Source organism: Styela clava, chromosome 2 (genome assembly GCF_964204865.1).
Source record: "Styela clava chromosome 2, kaStyClav1.hap1.2, whole genome shotgun sequence".
Lineage (NCBI taxonomy): Eukaryota > Metazoa > Chordata > Ascidiacea > Stolidobranchia > Styelidae > Styela > Styela clava.
Window position 1 is genome coordinate 906,859 of NC_135251.1, and position 21,285 is coordinate 928,143.

Below are 21,285 nucleotides of genomic sequence, written 5' to 3' on the forward strand. Positions count from 1 at the left end.
ATTCCTTTTAAATCTGTGATAATTGTGGGATGAAGTAAGAAAAAAGGTTACTCCCGAAGCGACAAAAAATGTACAAAAATAAACGGTTCACTTGCTATAACTCTTTTAAAAAAATCGTCTAACAGCGTAAGATTATTTATTGTCACATTGTATTTTTGTGAATCACGCTACGTCAAGTTTCATTTCTTTAAAACATGTTATCGGCCCTGTGATAATAGTTGGGTGAAGTAAAATAGAGTATATTACCGTAATCTCTTGTGATAATTCTATTTGAGTTGTATAACAACATAAGATTACTTATCGCATTGTATTTTCGTTAAATCACGCTCCGCCAAGTTCCATTTAAAAATGTTATCAGCCCTGGGTGAAAGGAAAAAAAAATTTAAAAGTGTATAAATTAATCTCTTGATACAACTATTTGAATCGTATGATAATGAAAGATTACTTATCACTTTGTATTTTCGTTAAATAACGCCACGTCAAGTATCATTTTTTGAACTTGTGATAATTGTGGGGAAAAGGGGAAATAATGACTAAATAGATCTTATTGCTATATTGCTTTTGAATTGTATAATACTGTACTGTAAGATTATTTATCATCACAATGAATTTTTGAAAAAATTTAATCATCAAGTTTTTGACTACCTAGCGAGTGATAAAGGGTATAATTCAGGGAATGTGCGACATTTTTTGTGGGTGGGCCATATAAGTAAGACCTCTATCTGGGCCACACAAAATATATTAGGGTTTCCATGAGGGCAAGGCAAGAGAATGTGGCTATTGCTTAGCCGTCAGTAATAAAGACACCAGACAAAACGGCAAAATATCTAACGCAGCGACAAGAGCAAAAAAGATTATGTATTTTTAACCACGACAGTGACTTTTAAACATAAACTGTCGGATTTCATGCTTGATGGGGAAAAATCTGAGTGTTAACAAGGGCCACACTGACTTGCCGGGCCGGCATGCACATCCCTGGTCTTATTCATAAAAATATGTTGCAAGATCTGTGATATTTATGGAGCTAACTGAGCAAAAAAGTGTCACTTTCTTTTAATCCCAACTCTTTTGATTTGTATATTTGTGAGAATATTTTTTACATTGAAATTTTGTGCACCATGTTTACTGTGATAACTGTGGGCCTAGTGAGAAAAAAAAAATTGAGCAAAAAATAGTGTTTTTGAGAACATTGCTATTTAATTAACTTTAATGATTTCAAATTGTATAACAACGTAAGTTTGTTTATTATCGCATTGTATTTTTATGTATCACAGTATCTTCTGCCTAGTGTGAGAGGGGTATTATTCCATTCCCCAAAATCAGGGTGACCCAAAAAACACAACCCATAATTTTCTTAATTACATCTACAATAATGAAGAAAATTTGGAATCTCCTGAAGTATGCGTACCAAGATGGCGAACAACCTGAACTCAGGTTGTGTACCAGGTTAGGATTCAGGCTGTTCGACATTTTGGTGCGCATACTTCAGGAGTACCAACACTTGAACTTTTGCTTGTGTACGACCCGAAAATTAGGCCCCACAGCCTTGCCTATATAGTAAGCATTTATTGTTTTGTCATAATTTTTTCTTCGCTAGAAACGCTCGTTAATTGCTCCTTATACACACAATAAAGATATATGCTATTACATAGTGCTGAGTGTCATTATATGGAGCAGGGTGGAAGCCCAACCCTCACTTGAAGGCCATAAAAGCAGGGTCGGATCATAGCCTTTAGAGACCCCAAAGTCCTTGGTACCCTGTGAATATAAAGTTATAATAATAGGAAAGTAACTAGTGCAACAAGTTATTTGAAATTGAATAGGTAGGTTTCAGTATTTCTTACTAATTGGCCAAGTTATGATTAATTTTACTGAAATTTCCGTGGTGCATCCTTTTCCTCGACGTGTTTTGGCCGGCTGTGTGCTTGGTTGAAAAATAGTTGCATATGGAAAATTGCAAGGGGAATAGCGAATTGTGCAAAGCGTCAAGAGTACTCTTTATTACTGGTCTGAACCCGCCACCCCTCTTCCAGTATGATGTCATACACAGCAATCTTTCGTAACTTGAAACGCTTTTTAGACACGACGACTAACGAAAACACACGTATTTCGGCCGGACTCTCTAGCTCAGGGGTTCCCAAACTTTATTGGCCGCGGGCCAAAATTAGAATTGGAAAGATGTTCGCGGGCCGGAAGAATGTAGCGCCCAAAAGTGGATTCACTTTTATTTGACATTTTTTTGAACAAAACGGCGCTTAACGTTGTATTCCTTCAGAACTGAAATAGTTCGTTGGCAAAGAAGACAAATCTCTAAAGTTTGATACTTTTCAATGGAGAAATACGAACTCTGACATTTATCCAAGAAACGTTAGTTTTCTGAATCTAGTTTTCGTTTGATTTCTGACATCTTTAAGCTTTCCTATATGGCTGATAACTAAATTACTGTCTTATGTAATCCTAACACCGGTACATATAATTGATATACTGGTATAATTGAATTGTTACGATAAACACGTGCTTGAACTCTGATAATAACATAACTTAGCGCTATCTAGATCGCAAAAAGGTAGAAATAAAATCTGTTGAACGCTATTTCACGTAAGCTCGGCGGGCCATTTTAAATCGTTACGCGGGCCGGATTTGGCCCGCGGGCCGCGGTTTGGGAACCCCTGCTCTAGCTGTTTCGATCTAACTTGGCAAATAGGAATTTCAGAACCCACCTTCCCCTTTCAAACTTTCTGGCTGAATCTATGAACGTGCGTTGGGGGCAGTTCTGAATCCTGCAGTAGGATAATTAGAAGGTTATGAGAGTTCCAGGCTGAAGTAAATTTTTTCTTCGAGTCTTGAAGCTAGAAGTGCGGCGGTGTGGCTCAACGGGCTAAGCGTGGGATTACTCTGCGTGGGTTCGCAGGTTCGAATCTCATGCAGGGATGGTTTTGTGCGAGAGTATTGCTGGACTCCTCGCCGTCATTGGGTGGTTCATGCAACCGCTGGTCGGTTACGGCTTCCTCCACCACCAAGTCCATGCCTCTGAAAACAAACAATGTAACTAATCCCATACCAGACTTGGAATGGTAACCGGACGAGAGGCCGTGGTTCGCCATATGGATAAGCCGTCTTATCGACTTTCCTCGCCCCCGGGATAAATATGTAAATCCTAGAAGTTTAGAAGATTCTTTTGAAAGGTTGAGATCTCTAGTCTGATCATTAGGTTCTCCTCAAAGAAAAAGATTTGGTAGTGAAGAAAAAGGAAAACCCACATCTAAAACAGTGCCTTCACTATTATCTGTGGACAAAATGGAGGTTTGGATAGGATTTACATATTTATCCTGGGGGTGAGAAAAGCCGATAAGAGGGCTCAACCCTATGGCGAACCACGGCCTCTCGTCCTGTTACCAGTCCAGGTTGGTATGGGATTAGTTAGTTATTTGTTTTCGGAAGCATGGACTTGATGGTGGAGGAAGCCGTAACCGACCAGCGGTTACGTGAACCACTTTACGACGACGAGGAGTCCAGCAATCCTCTCGCACATAACCATCCCTGCATGGGATTTGAACCTGCGAACCCGCGCAGAGTAATATTGGTCTTCTTCTGAGCCAGGTATTTCCAATTCGGGCAAGCCTTAAAACACTGGAACAGGAATTTCATTGCAGTGTGAAATTGGCCTAATTGCAGACTCGAGGTTTGAATAAACCAACGATCTCCCGTTATTCCAATTAATTCCCTTCGTGTTTACTGCACAGAAGTAGCAGTTATCAAAATGATTTTTCGGTTCTGTCAGACCATTCTGTCAGTGTTATGTGCGAGAAGATTGCACGCTTCCGTATGGTAGTTCACGTTTAACGTCACTTTTTGCATCTTGCTGATTGGCCAATGTCATGAAGTAAACAAGGAAGTTGATGCTCGGGACAACATCCATTGCCATACCAGGCGAGAGCGAGGATTCGTGATTTATCATTATGCTGTCATATCGACTTTCTGCTCACCTGTGATGAATATGTAAATTTTATATTCATTCCATTCTCCAGTCTTCATTGGTATGCAGATATCCCAGTTAAACGAGTTTTGGTAATTCGGTGACAACTGCAATAAAATTCCAGATTTCGAAATTATTGACTCCTTACAACACAACCGGTTTGTTTTGGTTTCATATTTTACGAAGGTGTTACGTCGTTTCACTCTGTCTGGCTGTGAATCATCATTAGTTTTGGCAGTGCAGCTGGAATCAGAAAAGATGGATGCCGAATCAATCAAGAATTTCAGAGAGAAATTTACTTCTCAGTATATGGGTGAGTTAACAAATGACTGTTGATAGTCGATAAGGTGAATATTCTTGTAAAAAAAAGGGATTCGCTGGGGGAAAACAGATAAATCTTTTAATACTGTGGTACCGGTAATATCAGACATTTTTCGACTAATTGACTTGTATTGCCCACCACAACTAGGAGCATAAATTATGTATACATAACCTGGACCGTGAGATGCCGTTTGCACTTGCTGTATTGAAGGAGTGATTTTTACAAAGATGCTGTTTTGATTAAAAGTTAGGTATTTATTTATAAAAGAAAATGAGCCTTCACTCGCCAACTATTGTGCAGCAGAACAACATCACTTCAACTATGAGAAGAAGTACACTTACCAGTCCGACATCAGCAACAGGTTCTGCGTTTTTTGGGACTCCGATTTCATCTCTTCATGAAGTATGTCAGAGAATGGGGAAGACACCTCAATACGATCTGACAGGCTTACGAACCCCAATTTGTGTATCGATGCACAGTTGGTGATATCATGAAGTCTGGACAGGGTGGTAGTAAGGAAGCAGCTAAACATGCTGCTGCTGATGCCGTATTTAATTCACTGAAAAATGGTGGGGATGCTGATGAAGCTGAAGATGAATCGCAGAATCAACAGGAAGTTCTTGAACAGAATATTGAAGAAATATCTTCACAGGTGAGTACTAACCCTGTGGCTAGAGGGTTGGGTCTTCCAGTATACTCAATGTACGCAGAGTCTGGTCCTGCTCATAAAAAAGAATTCATCATGTGTTGTACAGTGGAATCATTTCAAGAATATGGCAATGGAACAGCGAAGAAGCATGCAAAAAGGACTGCAGCGACAAAAATGTATAACAAGATAATGGCATTACCCGCTGATGCTGAACCCCCTCCAGATCACGAGTGTTTTCGTAGGTTCAAATCCTCAATGATGATTTGAGCCTGGATGGATGATTATGTATGATAGAATTACTGTGATCTTAATGATCAACTCAACTATGATCCATTGCTATTATGACATGTACTTGAAATCTGACTAGAATCTGTTGTTAATATAATTGCCATACAAATAAAAAAAAAATGAAAAATTTTTTACAAGGATCCTTTTTTTTACAACAAACAGTCTTCGTGCCTTTTGCCATGAGAAAAGTTTGTGTGTGTTATATCAGTATACGGTATGCGTAGTTCAGGGGTATGTGAACAATGGCATGTGGTTCATAGTATCAAGCGTTAGGGCACATGCGAATCCACTATGCGAGTTCGAATACTGTGAGGAATAACTATGTACAAGAGGATTGCTCGAATTTCCATTGCCATAGGGGGATTAATGTAATTGCTGGTTGGTTATGGCTCCCTTCACCATCAAGTCCATGCATTGAAACAAATAACTGATAAATCCGACATGGTGACCGGACAAGAGGATGGGTTCGCGTTAAGTTCCCCTGAGAATAAATGATATATTATCCTTGAAACAGGAATCATTCTGGTTTAGCAATTTAACATCAGCAATATAATTTATTGCACTCTGCACTCATACCACTCTTACTTCTTAGTTGTTGTTTTCAGGAATAAAATTTAATTTCGTATTTGTATGAGGAATTTTTGGGTCTAGTTCACTAAACGCCATTAAGTACTTCTAGTTGGCATAGCATAACCATTTTCCCATATATCATTATTAACCCCTACCTGACTACGTCATCTGAAAATTAAGGCCCGTCAAAGTACACGTATTGTCGTCTAAAATGCGCAGCCGATCACCCGAAATCAAGCAAGCTATTTTTCTCGTTGTAGCGATCCCGATCTGATGAGGGATCGCTGGCTTTATCGTCGGCGGTGGGGGATCGTAGCTTCTTATTGGCAAGCTTCATGGTGTGATTGTGACGTCGTAGTGACATTATATTTGGACGGCGTAGTCAGGTGGGGGTTAGGATTGACATTGGAAAAAATCTTTATGCTACGCCCACTAGAAGTACGTTAGGTACAAATCTACACTAGACCGGGAAATTTAATTTCGTATTTATGCGAAGAATTTTTAGTGTCATATACTCATTTACTACTATCATTACTAGAACTGGGAAGTTGATTTCCTCAAAATATATTTACAGAAACTATAAAAAAAGAAAACTTTGATTCTCGTGACGTAACACGACTGTTGGATGACGATGCTTACGCTTCTGCATTTCTTATGTGGAAAAAGAATAACATATCAGATTCTGCCAAACTCGCAGCTGATGTTTTTGAATGGAGAAAGAAGAATAATGTGACAGGTGAGGCGTGTCGACAGAATCTTGTGGTACAATGTCTGGCACTCACTAATGGGGGGTCCAAATTTTTTTTTGTATTATGATGTAAAAATGGCGCTTACTCATGTCTTTTGAGCTGGATAAACATAGCCACTGATATCTTAAAGAATCGCTCTATGTACTTCGCTGTCAAAGTTATCCAAACCATTTACGCGCGCATTCTCCTCCATCTCTGTTAGTTCATTTGGTGAATGGATTATTGATAGCAAACCAGTACTTGTCCGTTTTTCGGTAAATCGTTCAGTAATAGAATAATTATGTTGGAAAAGGCATATGAATTTATGTTTTACTGCAAATGCCGCAAAATTGTATTTAAAAAAATATGACGAAAAATAAAAAAAATGGGGGTACACGACCCCTTCAGTATTGGAATTGTAAATCACTTATCTACTCTTATACTGGGTCATGGCTCTTGCTTTAATTTGAGTTATTTTTTTTACAACTAATTTGTTTTAAAAGCCTAATTTTTGGTTGCATATTCCGTTCCATAGTACAACTGGCTACTTCCTTTACATGAAATCTGACTCATCACACATTTCTATGGAATTAAACTATTTTTGAGGGGCATGAGTACTTTTATGATCATTTCAAGTTTGGGCCATGCTTGTTTACTACCGTGTGATCCCTTAGTTAAACTAATTAGTCATCTCATTAATTTAAAATTATTGACGCATGACATCACCTGACTTTAGTCACTGGTAACGTTTATTAGAGTTTGCTCACGGCCAAAGTATTTTTAACACAATATTTTTAATCCTTTTTCTCTGAACATGGCATCATTTTTTCTTTTCAAATTTTGTGTGAAACTTACCTTTTTTACTGGTTGGAAAAAATAAACTTGACTCGACTGTATAAGAATCCACTAATAATTTTTGAAGGACTGGAATAATTTGGGTTATTTTGACGCATGACTTTAATCAATGGACACACTAGTCCTCAACACAATTAACCTCCTGATGAAAGTTTTAGAGTAAAAATAAATGTCTTCGAATATAAGCTGACGGTAACGCCCTAAAAACGACGCTAACACGTTGAATTTATAAAAATTAGAATATAAGCTCATTCTTCAAATTGTATCACGCCGTACAAGTTGTAGCTGTTGGAATTTAGCTTAATTGATCTTTAATTCACCAACTCGATGGTGAAAACCCTAGGGTTAGGGTTAGGGCTGCATTACAAGTTACAGGATTCCTAACCCAACTTCTATAGAACACTAACACGTCACTAAAACAGAACGCTACAGCTTCGTCTAATGACATATTTTCATTTGTCTTGACAGATCTTTCAGCCTGTGACATAGATGAGGAATTCTACTCGAAGAAAAGTTTTTTCATCCGAGGGAAAGATCGTGATGGAAACAGGATTAGTGAGTTCTCGTATTGTATCCACTTAACAATAGGAAACCCCAAAAAGGCAAAATCGGAAGAAAAACACATTTTTTGATTTTCAAACCATTTTAACTTTTTATCAAAATACTTGGATTAATGTGGTCGAGAGACGGAATTCTTGTAACAATACCGGATAGCTCAAAAGGCATCGCCTGGCTTTGGAAAAAGGCGATGGCCTGGCTTTGGAAATTTTTTATTGGCATGGTGATGTTTTTTTTAGTCTAACACCAGCAGTTTAAACCAGTGCTTCCCAACTGGAGGCCTGTGGTCATGGAGAAAGCTGCAACCGACCAGCAGTTATGTGCCAACTAGCTTACAATGACAACAATCCGCACTCCCATTGTATTAGAATATATTAGGTAATTTCGTAGTATGTGTACCGGGTTAGGGGAAGGGTATAATTTCATTCCGATTTTCCTTATTTTAGTTTTATTACGATCTCGGGACTGCCTGTGTCAGCCAAGTGAATATATCCCCTGCCCATAAGTTTCAGTCCCGTTACACAACTTGATGTGAAGTGAGCAAACAAAATTAGTTACCGCCGTATTGGTACATACACTTCTTGAGCGCCATATATTTAACCATTGCTCTTTTTTTCAGTTTATTTTATCGGAAAACGGTTTTCTAAAGGAGACGAGGCTGAAGCAAAGAAGTTACTCATGTACCTGATGGAGAGATTGCAACGTAACGACCCAGGATCCAGAGTGATGTTCATCCTGGATGCAGGAGGATGCGGGATGAGTAACGTGGATCTTGGAGTCATCAAACTGATTGTAGATTCCTTCATGTATTATTTTCCAAGTTTATTGGGTAAGTAGCAGAATCACAGCGTCAAAAAAATTACTTTTCTACACAAGTTGCACATCAAGAATGATAAGTATGTTGATAGGTATTTGTCTGTTTATGTGTTTGTCTGTTAGATACACACGATATTTCACGAAAGCGAAGTTGCATCTGCTCCAAATTTTGCATGTGCATTCATCATATCTCGGACCAGAAGCCTATTGACTTTGGACGATTATGACTAAATGCTTTACTATTACGAGCCCAATTATCCCACCCAGCATTTTCCTTGTTTTCATTATATTCATATTGAAATCAGATACACTTCTCCTGACATTTGGCTAGAATTTTGCTGATCTTCCTGTGGCAAAAAATTGTCATTTACCCATGACCCCATGATCCCATTTACCCATAAATTGTCATTTACCCCCTTCAATTTGAGCATTACTCTTTTGTCTTTAAACCCGAAGAATTTTTTGAAATGAAATTCGAATTTTTGCTGTGAAATCTGCTCTCAAATAAGGTCACATTATCCTCCTAAAGGTATATTTAATCACATTTATTACAATTCTTTTAACTTTTAGTCTGGGGGGAACACTACTATATGATATCTGGCACAATTCATTCAATATTCTGCTGGAAGTTTGCAGTAGTTGTTCGAGTTACATGCTCATAAATTCCACCATTACTTTCTGGTTTAATTTTAAATTTTATTAAACTCTTTTCTTTTTTCAGGGAGAACGTTTGTTGTCGATTTGCCAGGAGTACTAACAGGTAAAAATAATTTTTGTTTGGAGGAGGGGGAAGTCCCCAGCGGGTGATTGGTCTAATAAAATTTTCTTTTCGACAAGTTTATAATGAGGGTTTCCAAATAATTTATTGTGACTGAAATCCATGATATTGTATATCAAAAAACGAAACAAAAAAGGTAAATACCTGTCACTGTTTTTTTCTGTAAAATCTTCCGTTATCAGCTAGAACACCAAATTAATCTGGAATTAGTATCGCTAGTATAACAGGTGACACAGACCCACTAAGAACATATTCTGTACTTTGTCCGGACATTCAGTGTTGTAGTAGGTGGAGCATAAAATCCCATAAATGCATAGAAAAATATATAAGATTTTGTATACTAGCAAACTGAGGGAATAGATAAGATGGCCTAACAATAAAGTGAGGAGCGGCCTCGGTACTCCTGAAGTATGCGCACCAAGATGTCACATAACCTGACCTATCAGACCATCAAGTTTATTTATCACCTTTCTTCTCCCTGGATAAATATGAAAATTCCTGAAATCAGACTTTTTATTTCAGCGATCTGGAACGTTGTCAAAGTATGGTTTGACGAAGAAATCAAGAATCGAACCCATCATTGTTCGAGGAAGGATTTAGAAAAGTATGTTGCACTGGAGCAGTTGCAGACAGTTCTGGGAGGAACGGTAAGCTCAGCAGACATGAATTCTATAAAAGTTTTTTTGTAAATTCTTCGACTTCCTGCTCATAAGTTTCACTTCGCACTATACTATCTCTCTCATATACTCCCTAAGCTCTGATATCAGTTATCTCTTCCGAATATTAGAAATTGGTCAATTAGTGTAAAATGTACCAGGGATGACTGAAGCGAATATAATATTCGATCATTTTTTTTAACAATATACAATCTTTGGACCTCCAGAAGTATGCGCACCAAGATGGCGCACAACCTGAACATAGTATGTGTGTACTGGTTAGGATTCAGGTTGTGTGACATCTTGGTGTGCATACTTCTGGAGCACCAAATCTTTATCCACTTGTCTCAAACAGTGTGTTTTTAAAAGGTTTCTTAACTAATCTTTTACTAACCGAGCCTAATACAGTGGTTCCCAATCTTTTTTGTTAATTTCCTCATTCGCTTATTTTGGGATCTTTTCTACCTCTTTAAAAAGTACTTTGTTCATTCAATCTTTAATGGAATCTTAGCAAGTCCTGCTTCTGCACAGTTTCAGTAGTTCACAGTGTGGCGTAGTAATAAAAAAGAACTTCAGAATATTGTTAACACTATGCCAAATAAAAAGCAAAATTCTTCTCCAAAAACGACATAATTCTTCCCTAGTAAGGAAATCGTCATTGTATGAGAAACAATGGCCTTGTGGTTAGGCAGTGGTTCCCAATCATTTCTGGCTCGTGTCACGTGGAGGCTTTTAGCTCTCCGTGGCTCCGTTGTGTTAAAAATGGATCACTAATTTTCAGAAATTAAATATCCCCAAATTACAAGGAAGTCTATGGTATTTTCGAATTGTGATGAAGTCAAACCGTCTCACCTACACTCATAACGCATTCATTTTACGAAGCGTTGTGGTGTGGCTCAACGGGCTAAGCATTAGGAATACGCTCGCCACCGCACCTCTAATTACTCTGCGTGGGTTCGCAGGTTCGAATCCCATGCAGGGATGGTTATGTGCGAGAGGATTGCTGGACTCCTCGCCGTCGTTGGGTGGTTCACGTAACCGCTGGTCCGTTACGGCTTGCTCCATCACCAAGTCCATGCTTCCGAAAAAACAAACAATATAACTAATCCCATACCCGACTTGGAATGGTAACCGGACGAGAGGCCGTGGTTCGCCATATGGATAAGCCGTCTTATCGGCTTTCCTCTCCCCCGGGATAAATATGTAAATCCTATCCGTTATAATAGTCTATTAGAGATGCCAAAAAATAATCCAATATGTCGCAAAGCGAATATTGAAAATTAGATTATTGCTCCAACATAACGAAATTTTAACAATACCTCTTCGACTTCAAGATCACAATGTCTCTTGAGAGTCTGGTATTGCGGCTGCAAGTCACGGAAAAGTCTTCCTCTTTTCGAGATTTTCAATTTGATGTCTTTGTTTCTTGGCTTGGCGATGTGGCGCATCGTGCTAACTGCTAGGAATACGCTCGCAACCACTTCTCTGATTACCATGTATGGGTACGCAGGTTCTAATTCTAGGGGATAAATATGTGCGCCGCATGGTGGTTCACGGCTTCCTCCACCACCAAGTCCATGCATCTGAAACTGTACTCTTGAAGTGTGCGTACCAAGATGGACGGACACAGGGATGTAGTATGTGCACCAGGTTAAGGTTAGGACATAATTTTATTCCAATTTACTTTATTTAATCCTGTTACGAGTTCGAGGACTAGCCAAGTGACTCTCGTACTATTTGTACCTGAAATTATGGCCTAACTCTAACCTGGTACACATACTATGTTACGGTGTCCGCCATAAGGTACACATACTTCAGGAGCGCCTCTGAAACAAATAACTGTCTATCCCTTGGTAAGAATATGTAAATCATATCCTTGTCTTATCTCTTACAGGATGAATGGGAACCAAGTACAAACGTCGGCTCAGACATTGAAGCTGAATTCACAAAGGAGGAGATTGAAACATTCACTGATGCCGTTGAAAACTTAGAAATTAAGGAATAAAGTGTACTTTTACAAGTGTACAAAATGGTTTTTAAATGGATTTTTTCTTTTGTGTTTCCCAGTAGTGTTGACTTGAATATTTCAAGCACACTTACACTCCAATTCAGTGGTTGCCAAACTTTTTAGCCCCCTTTTTAGAATTTGTCAAGTCTCGTGCCCACCTCGAAAATAACTAGATATCAATAATTTTTTTTTTATTGCCTCCTCAAAAAATTGTCTAATTGTTTTCACAAATAAAAACTAACTTCTTAAGTGTGGATAAGATCGTTTATAAATATTATTTTGCTTATCGATCAGAAATTTTAGGCAGGATCCTTTTATTCTGTCACTGCCGTTTTAGCTTGCGATTTTGCTACTGACAACATTTTACAAAACTTTTGGTTTTCATGGAAATGCCTGATCTTGCCTAACTTGTGAATATTTTTGAATCTTTCAACACATAGTACTAGCAACTCTCCCGCAGTATTTTTCTGACGTTCAGTTTTGGGCGACACGTTTGAGCAATCTTTCATTGAACTATAAAAAATGTGATAGTCAAGTAATTTTTACACTTTGAATTACTTATTCCATAAGTTCCATAACACAAATTTTTGCGATGATAAATATTTTTTAAGCTATCAACACATGAGTAGTACATGCAACTCTCCCATAGTATTTTTCCTACGTTCAGTTTTGGACTCATTTGAGCAAACTTTCATGAAGCTATAAAAAATGTGATAGTCAAATAATTTTTAAATTTCCACTTATTCCATATCACAAATTTTTGCAATGATAAATATTTTTGAAGCTATCAAAACAATCCTTTCCTGACAGTATTTTTCCTACTTTCAGTTGCCGACTCGCTCGCGGACTGTCACTGATCTATCGTATATCCTCATATATAAGTCGAGTTTAAATCTAAAAAAAGTTGCCAGACTAAAGAATCGACTTATATTCATTATACATCTAAAATTTGGCTTATTCTCGTATAACTCTGATCGCATTAAAAATTTGGCTTATTCCCGCATAACTTTGATAGCACTCTAACAAAAAAAGATAACGCTAACTTAATTCCAACAGCTACAACTCGAACTATGCTAAATTATCACGAAACTAGTGTGCACGCTCACACGCGAAGCAGCACTTGGTACGCTATGTCAGCGATAACAGTCTGTGATTGATGGTCATACACGTGATCGGCAGCGTTTTAGGGGTCGGCTTATATGTCAAGATATACATCCCTTATAATATTCTACCAATAATCAAATAATCATTTTTCTTTTTATTCAATAACGCTTATGCAGAAACTGTCTAGTTTTATTTACTTATGCAGCATATTTATTTTTATTTTTTTATTATACAGCTCCCATGGCAGAAATTTCAGCGCATGTTTACTAAACGCTGTAGGTACTTCTAATTGGCGAGCAACAAACATTTTTGCATACCTGGCTGTGTCATCTAAAAATTATGTCACTACGACGTCACAATCACGTCATAGAGCTTGCCAAAGAAAAGCTACGATCGCCCAAAATGGCATCACCGCCGGCCGCAACAAACTCGCTAATGCAAGCGATCTCTCTAATATTGGGATTGTTATGACAAGAAAACAAAAAATATAACTTAATTTTTGGATGACGTAGTCAGTAGAAATGACATATGCGAAAATGGTTATGACACGCGAACTAGAATTACTTGACAGTGTTTAGTGGACTAGCCCCGAAATTTCTCAGCTTAGCACTGCCATCACAAGTGTTTTAAATTTGAATTTATGTTCTGGTTTCAATTCCTTGAAATAATATTATATCATTGGCCACTGGTGTAAGGCATTGTTGAAAGTGAAAGGCTTATTGAGTGTCGAATATAAATATAGATCTCTCGCAAAAAGATCATTTTCGAATATTTTTTGACAGAATTGAATTTATTTAGATTTTTCTTAATAATTGCACTGCCCTAAAAACTCGTTAATTTCAAATTTTTATTTGAGATTTTATTCAGTATTTTTTTTATTATTACATTGCCTTAAAAACGTGTCAAAATTTGCGTGGAAAACAACATTTTGTTAAAGCTTACATGCCTAAATATGCTTGCCTATTTCAGATTCTTACATTTAATTTTCTTATTCAAATAAGAAATTGCAATATATACTATATTTGGCCCTGAATATGACTTTCAATGCAAAAATGGTTATTTTCGATCGTTCCAAATAAAAAGTAACTTCTTGAACGTCATTTTAAAAAAATTATTACAGCATAACGATCAAATAATCTTTGACTAATTCATTAGAAATTTTAGCGTCTATCTTGTCACTGCCTTTTTAACCTTTTAAACTTGCGATTTTGCTACTGACAATGTTTTACAAAATTTTAATTTTTATGAAAATGCCTAATCTTGCCTAATCCTAAGAGTGTTTGTTTATTTACTTTGTTACTGTTTGAAGCAACTCACAATCAAAAATCAACTTTAACCTGGGGTTGGAAGAGAGGGGTACGTCCTGGGAGCAGGGACCCCCCCCCCCCCTTTTCAAAAATTCCTCACTACGCTCCTGCTGGAAGAAGCCTTGGTGAAATATTTATAATCTAAGTCTGAGCAGATTTTTTAATTTCCCTTGTCCGCAAACTGCTATGGTGGCTAGCCATTCTATACTTAAGGTTCTAGGAAAATTCGCCGCAAGTGGACTTTGGGGTAAAACAAGTATTCGTAATAGAAACTGTTAGTTTTTGGAGTATCTTTTTATTCGTTGTTATTCAAGAGCATACCCCTATTGCGGTGATTTTTCATAAAAAAAAAAAGGTTAAATAAAATTTGTTAAATAAAAAAAAGGTACCTTAAACCCTAGCTGTTTTATCACAAATGCTTGTTTTACAGCATAATGCTCCTGTGGCAATTTTTCCTATGCGGAAAATTTCCTGCAGCGAATTTTTCTAGAACTGTCATACCCATTTGCTGAAGTCTTACAACGTCAAAAACAAACAAAAAACGATCACCATGACATTCCAAGAATATGCTGCGAACCCCTGAGTCTCACCACTGCTTAATATCAATAATTGAATCTCATTTGTTACCAGTGAATACCCATCCTTGTTGCAAAATATCCTATTTATTTTCCTATTAAACTGTCTATGCGGAATTTCTCCATTCAGAATAATTATGGTTGTCCATTACTGTCTGGTTATATTTGAGGTGAAAGGTCGGGTAGGGCTGGCATTTTCGAATACCTGATGATTTCAAAGTCTAATTTTTTTTCGAATCGAATCTCGAATACTTGGGAGCAGTGTTCCCTCTAAGGTGTGCGCGTGTGCGCGCGCACACAGCTTTCAGAGGGTGCGCACACGAATAGATTTACTGCGCACAAACCTATTTCGATGTAATGTAACAATGTGCTCGGTTGGCAGGTTGAGAAAGTTTGTTGTTGGCCCACTTATTACCCGGTTAGAACGCCGAAATTTCTTCATTGGTTTTTGCACAAATATCAGTCATTTCCAAAACACACTAAAATTTCTGCGCACACATACTACAAAAAATTAGAGGGAACATTGCTTGGGAGTTAATGGGAGATATGTAAGTGTATAGGACTTATTTATTGTAGTTGGTTCTGCCAACAAATAAATTACTGAAAATATAGAATACGTCACTAAGACAGATTAACACTAATTTATCAATAATTCACTGCAGAAATGGTAGTACGTCAGAATTGCATTGAAAAAAATATGGCTCCAATGATAAAAAATTGAGAAAGTACCTCGACCATTAGCAGAATGAAAATAAAACGAGAAGGCGACTATTTCAAATTTTGTTCTGAACCTATTCGAAGTGCTGGGTACCGCTGATTGATCGCTCCAATCGTTGAGAGAAGAAGTAACATCGATTCGGCGGCGCTCCCGTAGTATTCGTACCAAGATGGCGCACAACCTGCTAACCCTAACCTGGTACAATACTATGTTCAGGTTGTGCGTCATCTTAGTACAAAAACTACGGGAGCACCGATTCGGTATTCGGCGCGGGAGCTCAGCGGTTGAAGCATTCCGGGAAACGAAAATTTGATAGGTCGCCCGTCAAGTTACCAGTCCATGTATGATTAGAGACATCATTATCAGAAACTCGCCCGGGAAGCAGAAAAGACGGTGATTGTAACAATTGTGTGAGAAAAAGATTTATTATTCGCCAATCAGAAAAAAAAGTCTTGATATGATAATAGAAAAAACGAGAATATCGGTCAGAGACCGAAGACTTATCGATCGAAAGTTAGGGGACACCTTGTGTTAGACACCTTGTGTCCCATCACTAATTAATTAATAACTCGCTAATTATACGACATAATTCATCCAATTCAATCAATAGGCTTCTGGTCCGACATATGATGAATGCACATGCGAAATCTGGAGCAGATTCAATCTCGCTTTCGTGAGATATCGCGAGTGTCTAACAGACAGACAATACCTATCAACATACTTACCGATTAAAATCGATAAGTAATAAAGCACCCGCCATGTTCCCACCAATTGGAATAAGCTCACAGTGAAGTTATTATTATTATTATTATTGTAAAGGGGTTGGAGATCTAGAATTTTGCGTCTTGGAAGATTGAAAAGAGTAAGTGTTTGTGTTTTTTTTAATGCTGCCGTACAAGACGCAAGTATTTACAGGAGTCATCATTGCTGATTATCATCCTGATATCAGCATCTGTTGAAGTGATCTATGACGTTTGTTGAGATGCGGTCGAGGAAAAATCCTTCTGTCTACTCTATCAACCGGTTTCCGTACATTTGAACCCACGACAACTGCACCTGCATACCATTGCAGTTATGGAATTTTTTTACGGATATTTGAACCCATACGAACCCTAACTCAGATGTTTTAGCACCCGCATATAGATCGAACCCGCGGATATACGGATGGGTTTAAATGTACGGTCACCCTAGCAATCAATTCCATCAAGCGTGTTGTATTTCTGAATTACGGCTAGATGTTGAGCAAGTGTCGTTGCGGCAGCCACGTTAAGATGGAATAATTTGAGAATTTTGATTCGAAAGCGCGGTACATGAAGAAAATTGGGATCTTTTGTACAAATCCCGCGCTCAAAATAAGTAATAGGATAGGATTTACACATTTAGCCCGGGGGAGAGGAAAGCCGATAAGACGGCTTAAACATATGGCGAACCACGGCCTCTCGTCCGGTTACCAGTCCATGTCGGATATGGGATTAGTTTTACTGTATTGTTTGTTTTCGGAAGCATGGACTTGATGGTAGAAGAAGCCGTAACCGACCAGCGGTTACGTGAACCACCAAACGACGGCGAGGAGACCAGCAATCCTCTCGCACATAACCATCCCGCATGGGATTCGAACCTGCGATCCCACGAAGGGTAATCAGAGATGCGGTGGCGAGCGTATTCCTAACGCTTAGCACGATGCGCCACACCGCCGAGCCAATTAAGGTTAGGATTGCAGATCGCGCTGGAAAGTCAAATATTTTCTAACCCTAAGCGGAACTGGATAATTACAACTTGTTATTTTAGAACGCAGCGGGAGTGTTTTTCTGAAATCTCACATTTTTGCATTAGTGGCAAGGGCTTTGTACAAAAGATCCGAAATTTAAAAATAAAACATATATATATGTCATTTTTGAATACCTCCAACTTTTTATTAAAATATTTTGATGTCGTTTTGATTCTTCGTAATTTGGACCTCCAGAAGTATGTGCACCAAGATGGCACACAACCTGAACATAGTATGGGTACCAGGTTAGGGTTCAGGTTGTGCGCCATCTTGGTGTACATACTTTGCCGTTTTTCAATAAAAGTTTCTACGAAGATTCAACATTAGCTTTGTCTTAAATTCTCGAAATATTGAATACCAACGGTCAGATAGTAAAGCTGGTTTTGCTGACTCGTCTTTTGCTGGTTAATAAATTCTTAGGGACTTTATAGCGGACCACCGTAATCCGCGTTACCACTGATCGGTTGCGACTTTTCCCGCCATCAAGTTTATGCATCTGAAACAAATAACTGACTAACTATTTGCTGCCGCATTTGAAAAAAAAAAATATATATATATATATATATTAATTTAATAGAGCTGGGCATTTTCGAATACCTCGTGATTTCAGAATCGAATCGAATAATTTTTTCGAATCGAATCTCGAATACTTGAAAATATATAATTGTAAGCGACTTTATTATAGTAATTGGTCCTCTCAACAAATGAGTTACTGAAGACATAGAATAAATCACTCAGATTGATTACTGAGCGTTCACACAGAATACCAAACGCGTTTTATCAAGGATTCACTACAGAAAATAGTCATATGTTAGAATTTCGTTGAAAAAATATGACTCCAATGAAAAAAAAATTGGAGAATTTACCTCGACCATTAGCGGAAAGATAAAAACAAGATGGCGGCGATTCGAAATTTTGCTCTGAACTGATTCGAATAATTTATTTTTCGATTCGAATATTCAATTCGAAATGCCCAGCCTTAGCCACGATGTTGCGCTTCCGTACACATACACCTCTGCGCGTGGGCGTAGCCAGAAATTTCCAAAATTTCGAATCGCCGCCATCTTTTTTTCTTTCCGCCAATGGTCGAGGGGAATTCTCTAATTTTTTTTTTATTAAAGCCATATTTTTTCAACGAAATTCTAACATATGACTATTTTCTGTTGTGAGTTATTAATAAAACGTGTTTGTTATTGTGTGTGAACGCTCAGTAATCTATCTGAGTGATTTATTCTATGTTTTCGGTAATTCATTTGTGGAGAAGACCAATTACTATAATAAAGTCGCTTACAATTACATATTCCCAAGTATTCGAGATTCGATTCGATTCGAAAAAAATATTCGATTCGATGCTGAAATTACATGATATTCGAAAATGCCTAGCCCTTATCTAGGCCAAATATTCAAAGCAGTTTACTACCATAAGCTTTTTAACCGCTGTCGCTTAAAAACGAAAGCTACAAATTGACTGGGGGTGTTAATTTCAAAGTAAAAAAATTTTATCAGATTTTATTGGAAGATTTATTATGTGGGGAACGAAAACTCTGTCTTACTCGGGAGTGGGTGATTCATAATCGTGTGTATACCAGGTTGGGTTCGGCCATTAGTTTACTCCGCTTTTTTCCTCATTACTTATCGATATCGATAAGTATGTTGATAGGTATTTGTCTGTCTGTTTGTCTGTTAGATGCACTCGATATCTCACAAATGTGAAGTTGAATCTGCTCCAAATTTTGCATGTCTATTCATCATATCTCGGACCAGAAGCCTATTGATTTTGGATGAATTATGTCGTATAATTGGCGAGGTATTAATTAATTAGTGATGGGACACACGGTGTCGCCATGAAGTAAGAGCGGATGAATCGAAACCGCAGTATTTTTTTGGTGATCCCCTAACTTTCGATCGATAAGTCTTCGGTCTCTGACCGATATTCTCGTTTATTTATTGCAACATATACGCTAAGGTTCTCAAGCTTTTGGCTATTATTTACGGAACGATTAATATATAAAATTATCAAAAAAAAACATTGTTACTCAACGATTAATGTTCATGGGAAAATTAAAATTACTTGAAACTTAAATAAGAAATTCCTGCACGTTCAATAAAAAGTCAATTAAATAGCTATGATCATGATTGATGTCAATTCAACACTTCTTCCGCATAATTAATACGATGTAATAAATGATATGGAAATTTAGTGCCAAGTTTGTTTGGTCATTGGCATGGCATGGTCAAATGAGTTGTCTAGTCCAGGGTTATCAAACTTTCGTTGTTATGGAGCCCGTAAAAAAATTGGCTAATATTTACGAAGCCTCACAATAAATTTATGAACATGAAAACACATTGTTACTTACCGATTAATTAATGTCCATGGGTAAAATGTAATTACTTGGAACTTACAGGTAATGACATATGTAGCCCTCACAATACCGTCAGACAAATGTGTATTGTTATGTCATTAAACAGAGAAATACAAAAAACGGTAGAGCAGAAATACATAAAGCTATGAAGCTAGACCCAAACGTAGAAGTGTGAATATGTGAACTGCTCATTTATGCACTAAACACGATTAATTATAATTTAATAAGGCGATGACAGATAAATACTCCTGTTGCCAAACTATCGCGTGACAAAGTGAAATGTTTGGAATGAAAGTTTACCAGATGTGGAAAGTTCAAAACCTGTTTAATCACAATAACTTAAAATCAAATGTCGTCAATTTTGTGACAAATAAGAAAAATGGGGGAATATTTCTTGTATTTCTCACTGAAATTGAGAATTAATGTTCCTGGGTAAATTAAAATTTATTTATTTAATTACTCGGATGTATTTGCTGATTTGTATCAAAAAACATTACAATTTTGACAACGAGGCGATAATTGAATTATGGCATCATCTATTAGAAACTCTACCGGATAGTTGCCACATTTCAAATTTGATTATTTATGCCGTTATTGCTTCTTTAGAACGTTACAAAATGAGACAAGTCAGTGTCTTAATTAATAAGTAAACGAATAGCTGGGAGAGCCCCTAGGTTTCTCTCGCGGATTCCTGGGGATCCATATGAAGCACTTTAAGAACCTATGTGCTGAGGTCACACAATGTCTTATTCTTCGATAAAATAGTTTCGATAACGAGCGTTGATTTTTAATGAGACTCCTTATTCTTATCTACTTAGAAGCGGATCTTCTTGGACTAGCAGACACTAGATTAATGATTTCCCCACACCACATATAAGGGGGACACACACTCTATTCTGAGATGTGACACTACGCTTGGACCTCCAGAAGTGTGTGTATCAACATGGCGCACATCCTGAATATAGTATGTGTAACATGTTAAGGTTCAGGTTGTGCGACATCTTGATGCACATACTTCGGCAGCGCCGCACCTCCTAACTTGAATATCCAGAAAGTGGCTTATAGGTAGGGTTACCATATTTTTGTGACTTCAAATCGGGACGGACGCCTCGAAAGACAACGACCCCTTAGCTGTGATTTTATAACTTCACATTTTCCGATTTTACTACATAGGCTTACATTTAAAGCTGTCTCGGCTGTCTTTATTGGTCATATTGTTATCGAAATTTCATGCGCATATTCTCTG

General features: G+C 37.6%; 2 protein-coding genes and 1 pseudogene across 3 annotated transcripts in view; all 3 read left to right on the forward strand.

Moving 5' to 3' along the window:
- Positions 1-21,285, forward strand: part of LOC144411850 (protein FAM107B-like) — a 195,681-nt gene that overhangs the window by 85,424 nt on the left and 88,972 nt on the right. The gene's annotated exons all lie outside the window — the stretch shown is intronic.
- LOC120335779 (motile sperm domain-containing protein 2-like) lies at positions 4,133-15,341 on the forward strand. Of its 2 annotated transcripts, none has more exons than XM_039403400.2 (7): positions 4,133-4,289; positions 6,380-6,541; positions 7,857-7,943; positions 8,566-8,775; positions 9,484-9,522; positions 10,063-10,187; positions 12,091-15,341. In XM_039403400.2, exons 1-7 carry the CDS (start codon positions 4,235-4,237, stop codon positions 12,199-12,201), a joined length of 789 nt encoding a protein of 262 aa, XP_039259334.2. In that variant the 5' UTR covers positions 4,133-4,234; the 3' UTR covers positions 12,202-15,341. The 2 variants fall into 2 exon arrangements, with proteins under 2 accessions (XP_039259334.2, XP_077965807.1); XM_078109681.1 differs by lacking the exon at positions 4,133-4,289 and adding an exon at positions 4,810-4,950.
- LOC144413894 (RISC-loading complex subunit tarbp2-like) lies at positions 4,306-5,372 on the forward strand (annotated as a pseudogene).

Excerpts from the sequence above, each read along its gene's own strand:
- LOC120335779 (XM_039403400.2), top strand. The coding sequence starts at position 4,235 with ATGGATGCCGAATCAATCAAGAATTTCAGAGAGAAATTTACTTCTCAG. Across the intron at positions 7,944-8,565 it reads TCGTGATGGAAACAGGATTA|TTTATTTTATCGGAAAACGG; the intron begins GTGAGTTCTCGT and ends TCTTTTTTTCAG. Across the intron at positions 8,776-9,483 it reads TTATTTTCCAAGTTTATTGG|GGAGAACGTTTGTTGTCGAT; the intron begins GTAAGTAGCAGA and ends TTCTTTTTTCAG.